This window comes from Pseudophryne corroboree, chromosome 3 (assembly GCF_028390025.1).
Source record: "Pseudophryne corroboree isolate aPseCor3 chromosome 3, aPseCor3.hap2, whole genome shotgun sequence".
NCBI classification, from domain to species: Eukaryota; Metazoa; Chordata; class Amphibia; order Anura; family Myobatrachidae; genus Pseudophryne; species Pseudophryne corroboree.
The window spans coordinates 36,738,052-36,751,264 of record NC_086446.1 but is presented as its reverse complement, the minus strand read 5'-3'; the positions used below and the strand labels follow the sequence as shown (position 1 = coordinate 36,751,264).

At 45.7% G+C, this 13,213-nt stretch overlaps 1 protein-coding gene across 1 annotated transcript in view; it reads right to left on the bottom strand.

The window, feature by feature from the left end:
* Positions 1-7,936: 7,936 nt before the first annotated feature.
* LOC135054642 (zinc finger protein 271-like) overlaps positions 7,937-13,213 on the bottom strand; it is a 131,346-nt gene continuing 126,069 nt past the window's right edge. Inside the window, exon 7 of the mRNA XM_063957872.1 lies at positions 7,937-8,931. Within this exon, the coding sequence (XP_063813942.1) occupies positions 8,174-8,931 (758 nt within the window). The 3' untranslated portion in view covers positions 7,937-8,173. The remainder of the gene's footprint in view (positions 8,932-13,213) is intronic.

Here is a 13,213-nt window from a genome sequence, read left to right as displayed (position 1 = left end):
TGACTGTGAGCGGAACTCACACTACCCGCCTCACAGACTAGCGGTTGCTGCAGAGTTCAGGGGACAATGCTGAAACTGACAGCCACACTCGCTCCCCCTCCCACGCGCGGCAACCACCCGCATCCGTTCAGGGGACAATGCATACCTCCCAACTTTGCCCCCTTCCAAAGAGGGACACATGCGTGCGCGCAATCCCGAAAAGAGGTGTGGTCTATAAAGGGGGCGTGGCTTCGCAGGAGGACCCACGATCGCGAGCCACGCCCCCGTTTTTGTCACTGAGGGGGCATGCCCAGCGCTCTGTGAGCCGCTGGCATGCTCCCTCTCCCTCTGTCTGCACTGAATAGATGCTGTGCACTATTCACCGCTGCTCTGCTAACCAGGGCAGCTTACAGACAGAGCCTCCCAACTGTCCCCCAGATGGGAAGCTGTTAAATCTGGACAAAGTGAGCAGCCTGTTGCAAGGCATTTTGCACAGGCCAGGCATAATGTATCCACATTCAGGTACAAATTGATAGATCATGTCCCACGATCCATAAGAAGGAGGGACAGATCAAAAAGACTGTTACAGGTAGAAGCTATGTGGATTAACAAACTAAATACCATTGTTCCCAAGGGTCTTAATGAAACGATTAATTTTAAATGTTTTTTTATAACATTGATTCTTGGGATCAGTGGAATGGGGAGATCTGATAATTGAGAGAGGTGGATTCACATTAGGGGTGTTCAGTATTAAATATTAGTAGATTAGAAATATCCTCAGGTACGAAATGTATATAGCCACAATATCCTTGGGATAGCTAATGGCGGGGCGGATCATGCAAATTTTAATGATTTAGGTCAATATGTTTGTTTGATTATAGATATGTTGTGATATGAGCAGTTACGATATGTGGTGCACGGTTATTTCACATGGTAACTATGGTTACTCTGTTTACAGCTCCAACGCGCTGGCTGGTCGGGCCGGGATGTCGTCACTTCTGGTGAGACAGATCCGGAACCCAGGCGACGTGAATGGAGGCTGAGCGGGGCGTCCTAGTGGGTTGAGGTATTTAAACACTGTATTTGTTGTATGCTGGTTATCCTGACGAAGGGGCTGCATACCCCCGAAACGTAGAAATCAATAAATAATTTATGCACTTTATTCTAAGTCTCCGAGTGCCGCCACTGTCTGCAATGTATATATATATATATGAAAACCTTTCTGTGCAGCTTATGAAAAGCGTAGAACCAAGACCACAAGTGAAAATAATCAAACACAAATCATTTATTAAAACAATCAATAAAAGTATAAAATTGGTACCAATGGGAAGTATTAATGTTGTAATGACAAGATACATTGAGTCAATAAAATAATGGTTATTTCCCAGTTGATGTAAAGATATAGGGGATCATTCCGAGTTGATTACACGCTACGGATTTTTGCTGCGTAGCAAACAGGTAAATAAAATGGAAAAACTGCGCATGCGACGCAATGCGCACGCACGTCGTACGGGTACAAAGAGCATCGCTGCTGTGCAATGGATCTAGCGAGGAATCCATTTGCATGGGCGATCGCAAGGAGATTGACAGAAAGAGGGCGTTTATGGGTGGCAACTGACAGTTTTCTGAGAGTGGTAGGGAAAATGCAGGCGTATCCGGGCGTTTGCTGGGCGGGTGTCTGACGTCAATTCTGGCACCAAAAAGACTGAAGTGATCGCAAGCGCTGAGTAAGTCCAGAGCTACTCAGAAAGTGCACAAAATGTGTTTGCAGAGCTCGGCTGTAAAGGCGTTTGCACTCCTGTAAAGCTAAAAAAATACACTCACCCTTGGGCGGCGGCGACTGCATTTGCACGGCTGCTAAAACTAGCTAGCGAGCTATCAACTCGAAATGACCCTCATAATTACTAGTTGCGTTGAGGACATGAAACACTTAGATACTGCGGCTCCATTTTTCAATTCTGCTTTGATCCACTGTGACTGTAGGGCAATCCCAATTGCTCTTACATGTATATCTGCCTTGGGCCGGGAATTAGGTGCAAATATTACCGACCGTTTTTGTTGCAGAATATGACAAAACATTTATCATCATGTCCCACATTTTACTCCCAGCCACTGCCGGTGACCCTATGCTATTTCGGTCATTATATGATAAAATAAGAATTTACTCACCGGTAATTCTATTTCTCGTAGTCCGTAGTGGATGCTGGGAACTCCGAAAGGACCATGGGGAATAGCGGGCTCCGAAGGAGGCTGGGCACTCTAGAAAGATTTATGACTACCTGGTGTGCACTGGCTGCTCTCACTATGATCCTCCTCCAAGCCTCAGTTAGGACACTGTGCCCGGACGAGCGTACACAATAAGGAAGGATTTTGAATCCCGGGTAAGACTCATACCAGCCACACCAATCACACCGTATAACTTGTGATATTATACCCAGTTAACAGTATGAAACAAGTGAGCCTCTCAACAGATGGCTCAAAAATAACCCGATTTAGTTAACAATAACTATGTACAAGTATTGCAGATAAACCGCACCTGGGATGGGCGCCCAGCATCCACTACAAACTACGAGAAATAGAATTACCGGTGAGTAAATTCTTATTTTCTCTGACGTCCTAGTGGATACTGGGAACTCCGAAAGGACCATGGGGATTATACCAAAGCTCCCAAACGGGCGGGAGAGTGCGGATGACTCTGCAGCACCGAATGAGAGAACTCCAGGTCCTCCTTAGCCAGGGTATCAAATTTGTAGAAATTTGCAAACGTGTTTGCCCCTGACCAAGTAGCAGCTCGGCAAAGTTGTAAAGCCGAGACCCCTCGGGCAGCCGCCCAAGATGAGCCCACCTTCCTTGTGGAATGGGCATTGACAGATTTTGGCTGTGGCAGGCCTGCCACAGAATGTGCAAGCTGAATTGTACTACAAATCCAACGAGCAATAGTCTGCTTAGAAGCAGGAGCACCCAGCTTGTTGGGTGCATATAAAATAAACAGCGAGTCAGATTTTCTGACTCCAGCTGTCCTGGAAACATATATTTTCAGGGCCCTGACAACGTCTAGCAACTTGGAGTCCTCCAAGTCCTTAGTAGCCGCAGGCACCACAATAGGCTGGTTCAGGTGAAACGCTGACACCACCTTAGGGAGAAACTAGGGACGAGTCCTCAATTCTGCCCTATCCGTATGGAAAATTAGATAAGGGCTTTTACATGATAAAGCCGCCAATTCTGATACTCGCCTGGCCGAAGCCAAGGCCAATAACATGACCACTTTCCACGTGAGATATTTCAGATCCACGGTCTTTAGTGGCTCAAACCAATGTGATTTTAAGAAACTCAACACCACGTTGAGATCCCAAGGTGCCACAGAAGGCACAAATGGGGGCTGAATATGCAGCACTCCTTTTACAAATGTCTGAACTTCAGGTACTGAAGCTAGTTCTTTTTGAAAGAAAATCGACAGAGCCGAGATCTGTACCTTAATGGAACCTAATTTTAGGCCCATATTCACTCCTGCTTGCAGGAAATGCAGAAATCGACCTAGTTGAAATTCCTCTGTTGGGGCCCTTTCGGCCTCACACCATGCAGCATATTTCCTCCAAATGCGGTGATAATGATTTGCTGTAACCTCTTTCCTGGCTTTAATAAGCGTAGGAATGACTTCTTCCGGAATGCCCTTTTCCTTTAGGATCCGGCGTTCAACCGCCATGCTGTCAAGCGCAGCCGCAGTAAGTCTTGGAACAGACAGGGCCCTTGCTGTAGCAGGTTTTGTCTGAGCGGCAGAGGCCACGGGTCCTCTGAGATCATCTCTTGAAGTTCCGGGTACTACGCTCGTCTTGGCCAATCCGGAACCACGAGAATTGTGTTTACTCCTTGCCTTCTTATTATTCTCAATACCTTTGGTATGAGAGGCAGAGGAGGGAACACATAAACTGACTGATAAACCCACGGTGTCACTAGAGCGTCCACAGCTATTGCCTGAGGGTCTCTTGACCTGGCGCAATACCTCTCTAGTTTTTTGTTTAGGCGGGACGCCATCATGTCCACCTGTGGACAATCCCACTGACTTACAATAATTTGGAAGACTTCTGGATGAAGTCCCCACTCTCCCGGGTGGAGGTCGTGCCTGCTGAAAAAGTCTGCTTCCCAGTTGTCCACTCCCGGAATGAACACTGCTGACAGTGCTATTAGATGATTTTCCGCCCATCGGAGAATTCTTGTGGCTTCTGCCATTGCCATCCTGCTTCTTACAATCATTTGGAAGACTTCTGGATGAAGTCCCCACTCTCCCGGGTGGAGGTCGTGCCTGCTGAGAAAGTCTGCTTCCCAGTTGTCCACTCCCGGAATGAACACTGCTGACAGTGCTATTAGATGATTTTCCGCCCATCGGAGAATTCTTGTGGCTTCTGTCATTGCCATCCTGCTTCTTGTGCCGATTCACATGGGCGACTGCCGTGATGTTGTCTGACTGGATCAGCACCGGCTGGTGTAGGAGCAGGTATTTTGCTTGACTTAGGGCATTGTACATGGCCCTTAGTTCCAGAATATTTATGTGAAGGGAAGTCTCCTGACTTGACCATAGTCCTTGGAAGTTTCTTCCCCTTGTGACTGCCCCCCAGCCTCGAAGGCTGGCATCCGTGGTCACCAGGACCCAGTCCTGTATGCCGAGTCTGCGGCCCTCCAGAAGATGAGCACTGTGCAGCCACCACAGAAGAGACACCCTGGTTCTTGGAGACAGGGTTATTAAACGATGTATCTGAATATGCGATCCGGACCACTTGTCCAACAGGTCCCACTGAAAGATTCTGGCATGGAACCTGCCGAATGGAATTGCCTCGTAAGAAGCTACCATCTTTTCCAGGACCCGCGTGCATTGATGCACCGATACCTGTTTTGGTTTCAGGAGGTCTCTGACTAGAGAAGACAACTCCCTGGCTTTCTCCTCCGGGAGAAACACTTTTTTCTGGGCTGTGTCCAGAATCATACCCAGGAACATTAGACGTGTAGTCGGAACCAGCTGTGACTTTGGGATATTCAGAATCCAGCCGTGCTGGCGCAGCACTTCCTGAGATAGTGCTACTCCCACCAACAACTGTTCCTTGGACTGTGCCTTTATTAGGAGATCGTCCAAGTACGGGATAATTAAAACTCCCTTTCTTCGAAGGAGTATCATCATTTCGGCCATGACCTTGGTAAACACCCTCGGTGCCATGTACAGTCCAAACGGCCGTGTCTGGACTTGGTAATGGCAAACCTGTACCACAAATCTGAGGTACTCCTGGCGAGGATGGTAAATGGGGACAAGCAGGTAAGCATCCTTGATGTCCCGGGATACCATGTAATCACCCTCGTCCAGGCTTGCAATAACCGCGCTGAGCGATTCCATCTTGAACTTGAATTTTTTTATGTATGTGTTCAAGGATTTTAAATATAAAATGGGTCACACGGAACCATGCGGTATAGGTACCCCAACCCGTGTGGAATAGTAACCCCGTCCTTGTTGAAGTAGGGGCACCTTGAGTATTACCTGCTGGGAATACCACTTATTAATTGCCTCTAGCACAGCCTCCCTGCCTGAGGGAGTTGTCGGCAAGGCATATTTGAGGAAACGGCGGGGGGGAGACATCTCGAATTCCAGCTTGTACCCCTGAAATACTACTTGAAAGAAACAGGGATCCACCTGTGAGCGAGCCCACTAATTGCTGAAATTTTTGAGACGGCCCCCCACCGTACCTGGCTACACCTGTGGAGCACCCGCGTCATGCTGTGGACTCACAGGAAGCGGGGGAAGAATTTTGATTCTGGGAACAGGCTGACTGGTGCAGCTTTTTCCCTCTTCCCTTGTCTCTGTACAGAAAGGAAGCGCCTTTGACCCGCTTGCTTTTCTGAAGCCGAAAGGACTGTACCTGATAATACCGTGCTTTCTTAGTCTGTGAGGAAACCTGAGGTAAAAATATTTCTTCCCAGCAGTTGCTGTGGATACGAGGTCCCAGAGACCATCCCCAAAAATTCCTCACCCTTATAAGGCAGAATCTCTATGCGCCTTTTAAGTCAGCATCACCTGTCCAGTGACAGGTCTCTAATACCCTCCTGACAGAATGGACATTACATTCATTTTGGATGCCAGCCGGCAAAATATCCCTCTGTGCATCCCTCATATATAAGACGACGTCTTTAATATGTTCTCATATTAGCAAACTAGTATGCTTGCCAGGGTCACCAACCACGCTGCAGCAGCACGATCTGCAGGTCTCAGTCTAGTACCTGAGTGTGTAAATACAGACTTCAGGATAGCCTCCTGCTTTTTATCAACAGGTACCTTCAAAGTGGCCGTTCCTAAAACGGCAGTTCCACCTTTTTTGACAACCGTGTGAGCGCCTTATCCACCCTAGGGGATATCTCCCAGCGTAACTTATCCTCCTGGCGGGAAAGGGTACGCCATCAGTAACTTTTTAGAAATTACCAGTTTCTTAACGGGGGAATTTCACACACTTCATTTATTCATCTGATGGGGGAACAAAACACTTTTGGTCCTTTGCTCTCTCCAAAGGCCCATACCGGGAACAAAACACTGCCTGTTTTTTCTCCCCAAATCTAAAACCCATTTTTAGAGGTGCTTGGGTTAATGTCAGAAATGTATAACACATTTTTTAATGCCGGGATCAAGTCACGGATGTTCCTAGTGGATTGTGTATATGTCTAACCTTGTCGACACTGGAGTCAGACTCCGTGTCGACATCTGTGTCTGCCATCTGAGAGAGCGGGCGTTTTTGAGCCCCTGATGGCCTTTGAGATGCCTGGGCAGGCGCGGGCTGAGAAGCCGGCTGTCCCACAGCTGTTACGTCATCCACCCTTTTATGTAAGGAGTTGACACTGTCGGTTAATACCTTTCACCTATCCATCCACTCTGATGTCGGCCCCACAGGGGGCGACATCACATATATCGGCCTCTGCTCCGTCACCATATAAGCCTCCTCATTCAACATGGCGACACAGCCGTACCGACACACCGCAGACACACAGGGAATGCTCTAAACGAGGACAGGACCCACAAAAGCCCTTTGGGGGGACAGAGTGAGAGTATGCCAGCACACACCAGAGCGCTATATAATGCAGGGACTAACTGAGTTATGTCCCCTATAGCTGCTGTTTCTATATAATGTATACTGCGCCTAAATTTAGTGCCCCCCTCTCTTTTTTAACCCTTTTCTGTAGTGTAGACTGCAGGGGAGAGCTAGGGAGCTTCCTTCCAGCGGAGCTGTGAGGGAAAAATGGCGCCAGTGTGCTGAAGGAGATAGCCCCGCCCCTTTTCCGCGGCCTATTCTCCCGCTTTTTTATGGAATCTGGCAGGGGTATTTACCACATATATAGCCTCTGGGGCTATATATTGTGGTATTTTTGCCAGCCAAGGTGTTTTTATTGCTGCCTCAGGGCGCCCCCCCCCCCCCCCCAGCGCCCTGCACCCTCAGTGACCGGAGTGTGAAGTGTGTGACAGGAGCAATGGCGCACAGCTGCAGTGCTGTGCGCTACCTTGGTGAAGACAGAAGTCTTCTGCTGCCGATTTTACGGACCTCTTCTTGCTTCTGGCTCTGTAAGGGGGACGGCGGCGCGGCTCCGGGACCGAACATCAAGGCTGGGCCTGCGGTCGATCCCTCTGGAGCTAATGGTGTCCAGTAGCCTAAGAAGCCCAATCCGGCTGCAAGCAGGCGAGTTGGCTTCTTCTCCCCTTAGTCCCTCGCTGCAGTGAGCCTGTTGCCAGCAGGTCTCACTGAAAATAAAAAATCTAAGACTATAACTTTCTAAGAGCTCAGGAGAGCCCCTAGTGTGCCTCCAACCTCGGCCGGGCACAAAATCTAACTGAGGCTTGGAGGAGGGTCATAGGGGGAGGAGCCAGTGCACACCAGGTAGTCTAAGATCTTTCTAGAGTGCCCAGCCTCCTTCGGAGCCCGCTATTCCCCATGGTCCTTTCGGAGTTCCCAGCATCCACTAGGACGTCAGAGAAAATGGTTTATTATTGTGGAGAGGGATGCTATTATCGAACAGGAAACGGATATATGTTCCACATGAGATCTGTTTTAATCTTATGTTGCTGATGTATATTCCAACCGTATCTGATGATGCTAACTAGATTATAACATTAATGTACTGAGTAACTAGAGCTTTTATATTTCTTTCAGCTTATTGATATACTGTAAGCTTCTTACCTGTGACTTCTCTGATGTGTAATAAGCATTGATTTCTTTGTAAAACATTTCCCACATTCTTTACATGGAAATGGTTTCGCCCCTGTGTGAATCATCTGATGTGTAGCAAGATATGATTTCTGTGTAAAACATTTCCCACACACAGAACATAGAAATGGCTTCTCACCTGTGTGACTTCTCTGATGTATAGCAAGATATGATTTCTGTGTAAAATATTTCCCACACACAGAACATGGAAATGGCTTCTCACCCGTGTGAACTCTCTGATGAGTAACAAGATTACATTTCAGTTGAAAACATTTTCCACACTCCGTACATGGAAACGGTTTCTCACCTGTGTGACTTCTCAGATGTGTAACAAGATATGATTTCCGTAAAAAACATTTCCCACACTCAGAGCATGGGAATGGTCTCTCCCCTGTGTGAATTCTATAGTGTTTATTAAGATCTGATTTGTTGGTAAAACATTTCCCACACATAGAACATGGAAAAGGTTTCTCACCTGTGTGACTTCTTTGATGTGTAACATAATCTGATTTCCGTATAAAACATTTTCCACACTCAGAGCATGAAAATGGTCTATCTCCTGTGTGAATTCTATAGTGTGTATCAAGATCTGATTTGTTGGTAAAACATTTCCCACACACAGAACATGGAAATGGCTTTTCACCCGCATGACGCCTCTGATGAATAACAAGCTTTGATTTCTGTGTAAAACATTTCCCACATTCCGGACATGGAAATGGCTTCTCACCTGTGTGTGTTCTCTCATGTACAACAAGACCTGCCTTCTGTTTAAAACATTTACCACATTCAGAACATGGAAATATTTTAACGTGTGTATGAGCTGTACTATATGTAGCATTAACTGAGATGTTAGGAGAAAATTGCTCATGACTAGGGGGATCAGATGATTTAGGAGCACAGTGAGGTACTGGGTGTATATTTAGGGTAATAGGGAGGTCTCCTAAAGAATCTTTTTTGTTGTTTTCTTCTTTTTTTAAATCTGGTGGCAAACTGAGATCTTCTTCCGAGGCCTTCCCGGGTTTGTGTCCATCTGCTGGAAATTATCATACCATTAGTGAGATCAAGATGTTCAGTTGTTTCATCTAATTTTACAACCTACAAACTTTGATAAAACCTATCAAAGGAAATAATAAGTGTTTTAGTGCACCTCCATCTCTTTCTTTGAGCTGTATCTAACAACTCAATCTTGTAAAATACAACTTACATTTGTATAAAACCATTTATCTGAACCCAAACAATAAAATATCATAAATGTAAAAATTGGAAGTAGTTCTTCACAGAAACAGAAATTGTGAATAAAATTATATATCACAGGGGAATGCGGTCAATTTACCTACAATCAAAATCCCGACGGTCAAAATACCGATAACCATTGACCAACGGTCAAAATCCAAACAAGGTCAAAATACCGACATTTAAAATGTCGACAAGGTCAAAATACAGACATTTAAAATGTCGACAAGGTCAAAATACAGACATTTAAAATGTCGACAGGTCAAAAAGTCGACATACGTTTTCACGATTTTTTCATTGAAAACGACTTGTTCATACTTTACCATCCCAGTGGACCTGGAGGGGGAATATAATAGTGTGCTGAGCGCCGCGAGGCACCGTGCTCGAAGCATGGCGAGCAGACGCGGTACACTTATACGGTGTCCATGTCGACAAATACACACATAACAAAAACAATCAAAAACTTGTGTTAACTTTTTGACCTGTCGACATTTTAAATGTCTGTATTCTGACTGGAGGTATTTCATACTAAGCCCATTACAACCGAGTATCTGTTTGTCTATCAATGTCTCCGTGACGCTGTGTTACAGGATTTACTTATCTTAGTGCTGCGATTGTAAAGCCCCCAAAGAAAGATCCCGGTGAAAACAAACCATATTGCAATGCCAGTGGAGCAAATCCATTAAGACAATGTAATTCAGGGTAAATACTGGCTGCTTTTGCATGTAGCCTACAAATGCTGGACAGCTTTATTTTTACATTGCCATTTAGTTCTGGATTTGACCACACCCCTCCCACATCTAAATCTCTCTGTACATTTTAAATCTGCCCCCACCTGCTGGGCAACCAGATTTTACCAAGATGCACAGTAACGTGCTCATTCTTACTTTAATAACAACTCAGAATCAGGCCCACAGTTCATTGTTCTGGTTTTTGTGGAAAAGGTTGGATTAATGAACCCAAGCATTCATGCTCCTTTGATGCGGAGACATTCAAAGACGTGTCAATGGACACTTTTCTGTAATACAGAATTTCCCAACCTCCGCCATTACAGTCCAGTTTATAAGGATATCCATGCTTATGCACAGGTGACTTAATTAGTACCTCTGTCAATTTGATTTAACTATCTAGACTCAAGCATGAATATCCTTAAAACCTAGACTGTAATGGTGGAGTTTTGGAAACTCTGTACAAACATGTCTACTGTATTACATGTTCTTGGCAAGATAATGCAATAAAAGGTCAAGAGTTCCAGGTGATTCCGAATGTAAACTCTCCCCATTCAGTTAAGTACACCGCTAAACCACTTTATTGACTCAAGCGGCCAATAGAACGGGTCGGAGAGCTATACCTGATGCACCAAAAACCCTTCACATTTTCTATCAGTGCTGTCTTCAAGAACACAGGGTTCTGAAGGACAAGTTGTGGTGTTAGCAAGAAGGTCAATAGGGACATCCACTCTAGGTGCCCAGATGCCCAAGACATCTTCCAAGGTGAGGTTACAATTAAATCTCCTCAGAACGTGTCAGGTCTCACCCAATTTTTGCCAACTGCGAAGAGGAAGAGAAATAGGGCACCTGGTTCTTTTTTGAATTGATCAAGGAAACATCCTGAACCTCAGGAGAAATGGAGGGTCGAATTGCTAGGATAAACGCCACAACAGCCTGGATGATGAGGTCTCCAGGAGTCTATCCAGCAAGGAACACCTGTCATTGTATTTCCAGGGACCCAGTGAGGCTACTGGATTATCTACCACCAGAGGTCCAGGGACTATAGAAGCAAGGGTTCCTGAGAAGGAGGGACCAACTAGCTGAAAGCCATACATGGATGGGCAAATTATTTTTTACATGGATGTTGTGTGTGTGCTGGATAACTTTTTCAATAAATTAAAAAAATGAATTGAAAAACTGTATTTTGTGCTTACTTAGGTTGTGTTATGTTCAGTTTTGTTTTCACTATTTTTACAACTTTAAAATTGTCAATCAGGAAGGAGCAAAAACATTTTCATGCTACTGTATGGACAACGACCTGTATAAAGGTCTAAATCTCCAAGTTGAGGGGGTGGAGGCAGAAAAGTGATCTGGGCAGCAAAGAATCCACAGTGTTCACACCATATAATGTGTGCCTTGAACAATAGGTGGCAAATCCTAGCCATAGTAGGCTTTCATCCTCTAATCCTAGTCTAGATGACTGGACTAGAAAGACTCCTTTCCTTTATTGGCTTCAAGTGCCATGTCATCAATGTCAAGTAACTGTAATCTGGGTGAAGAAGGTCTCTTCTAGGAGGAATATGAGATCTGAGTGACACGTGCCCTCTCTTGAGCGCCACCGAGGGCATAAGTTGTCCCCCGCAACCCCAGAGTGCTGAAGAGAAGAAAAGTCTTCTCCTGAGACCAACAACCATGGAGCTGGAGACACAAGCAATGCACCTCCAAAACCAGAAAAACTGGCTTTCCAATACAGGATCTGCCCTGTAACGAGACAATTTCAGAGTGGAACTGTACAAGCGGTATTTCTTTGACAAGGTCCCCCCAGTCTCCCAAGCAATTGTACCAAGAGGGAAACAGACACATGTCTAAGATGTACATCTGACTGTGGGGCCTTGATCTTGGACCCTGGAATGAACCCCATGTGGTATTCGTCAAACAGGAGGTCCAGAAAGCTGTAGTTCAAAGGCAAGGTGGATCGTTCTGAACAAAGCCACCATAGAATGTATGACAGACCTCTCCTGAAAATGAGGTTGTTGAACAACCTCCAGCACAGGATTGGTCTTATAAAGAAAGATTCCGTTTTCACACTGGTTTGAGCAATGCACTAAAAATCTCACTGTGAATCTAGAACCTCAGTGATGACTTCTCACAGGAGAGACTAGATTTCCTGAGTGAATGCCTACCTCCTGATAGGGTCTCTTGGAAGGAAAGTAGCAAAAATGCCTCTGGTGGGACAATCTACCAGGGGCATAATTACCCTGAACCAGATTCCAGACAAATCATAGATACGCATCCCGAAAAAGGGAAAAGATGGACCCAACCAGAAAAGGATTTGGAGGCAGCTTCAGACAGTCATAGTTATTTTTCCTAGCCTGGGCAATGGACGTCTGCCTGTCAAACTTTAGCAAACAATTCCAAACTGCCCTATAGCGTGCAAAGCTCTTGACCCCTACAGGAGGGCAGGAAAACTATTAAGCTGTTACCCACACCACGTGTCTCTGTAAGGTTTCTTTGACAGCGGTTAAGTTCATGGTTGGACGCAGAGAAAATAATCCCATACATGAGATGGGGTTCCCTACCATAAACTCTCAGAGAGGCTTGCTGCAGACACAGTGCTCACCGGATTCCCTGCTGATCCCACTGGGAATTCCTGCTAAGGGAGTGGGCTGAGGATGACCAGCGACAGATCACTGCCGTTCATCATACTAGCGATTGTGGTAACTCCTACAATGGCGCCGCAGAACTTTAAATCTATAGAAAATGATATCACCAATGCTCCAATGGCACATCATCTAAAGCAGAGTTCCAACTTGAATTAAAAGGTGTACATAGGGCAGGAATCATCCGTTCAGGATGGTAACTAGTTAGGTGCTTCCTCCAGTACCCAGCATCTGGTCTAATACCCAAGTGTAAGCCTGTGTTCCCCAGACAGGAAGAGAAAATATTTACTATTATTATCAGTTATTTATATAGCGCACACATATTTCGCAGCGCTTTTCAGAGAATATTTGGCCATTCACATCAGTCCCTGCCCCAGTGGAGCTTACACTCTATTTTCTCTACCAC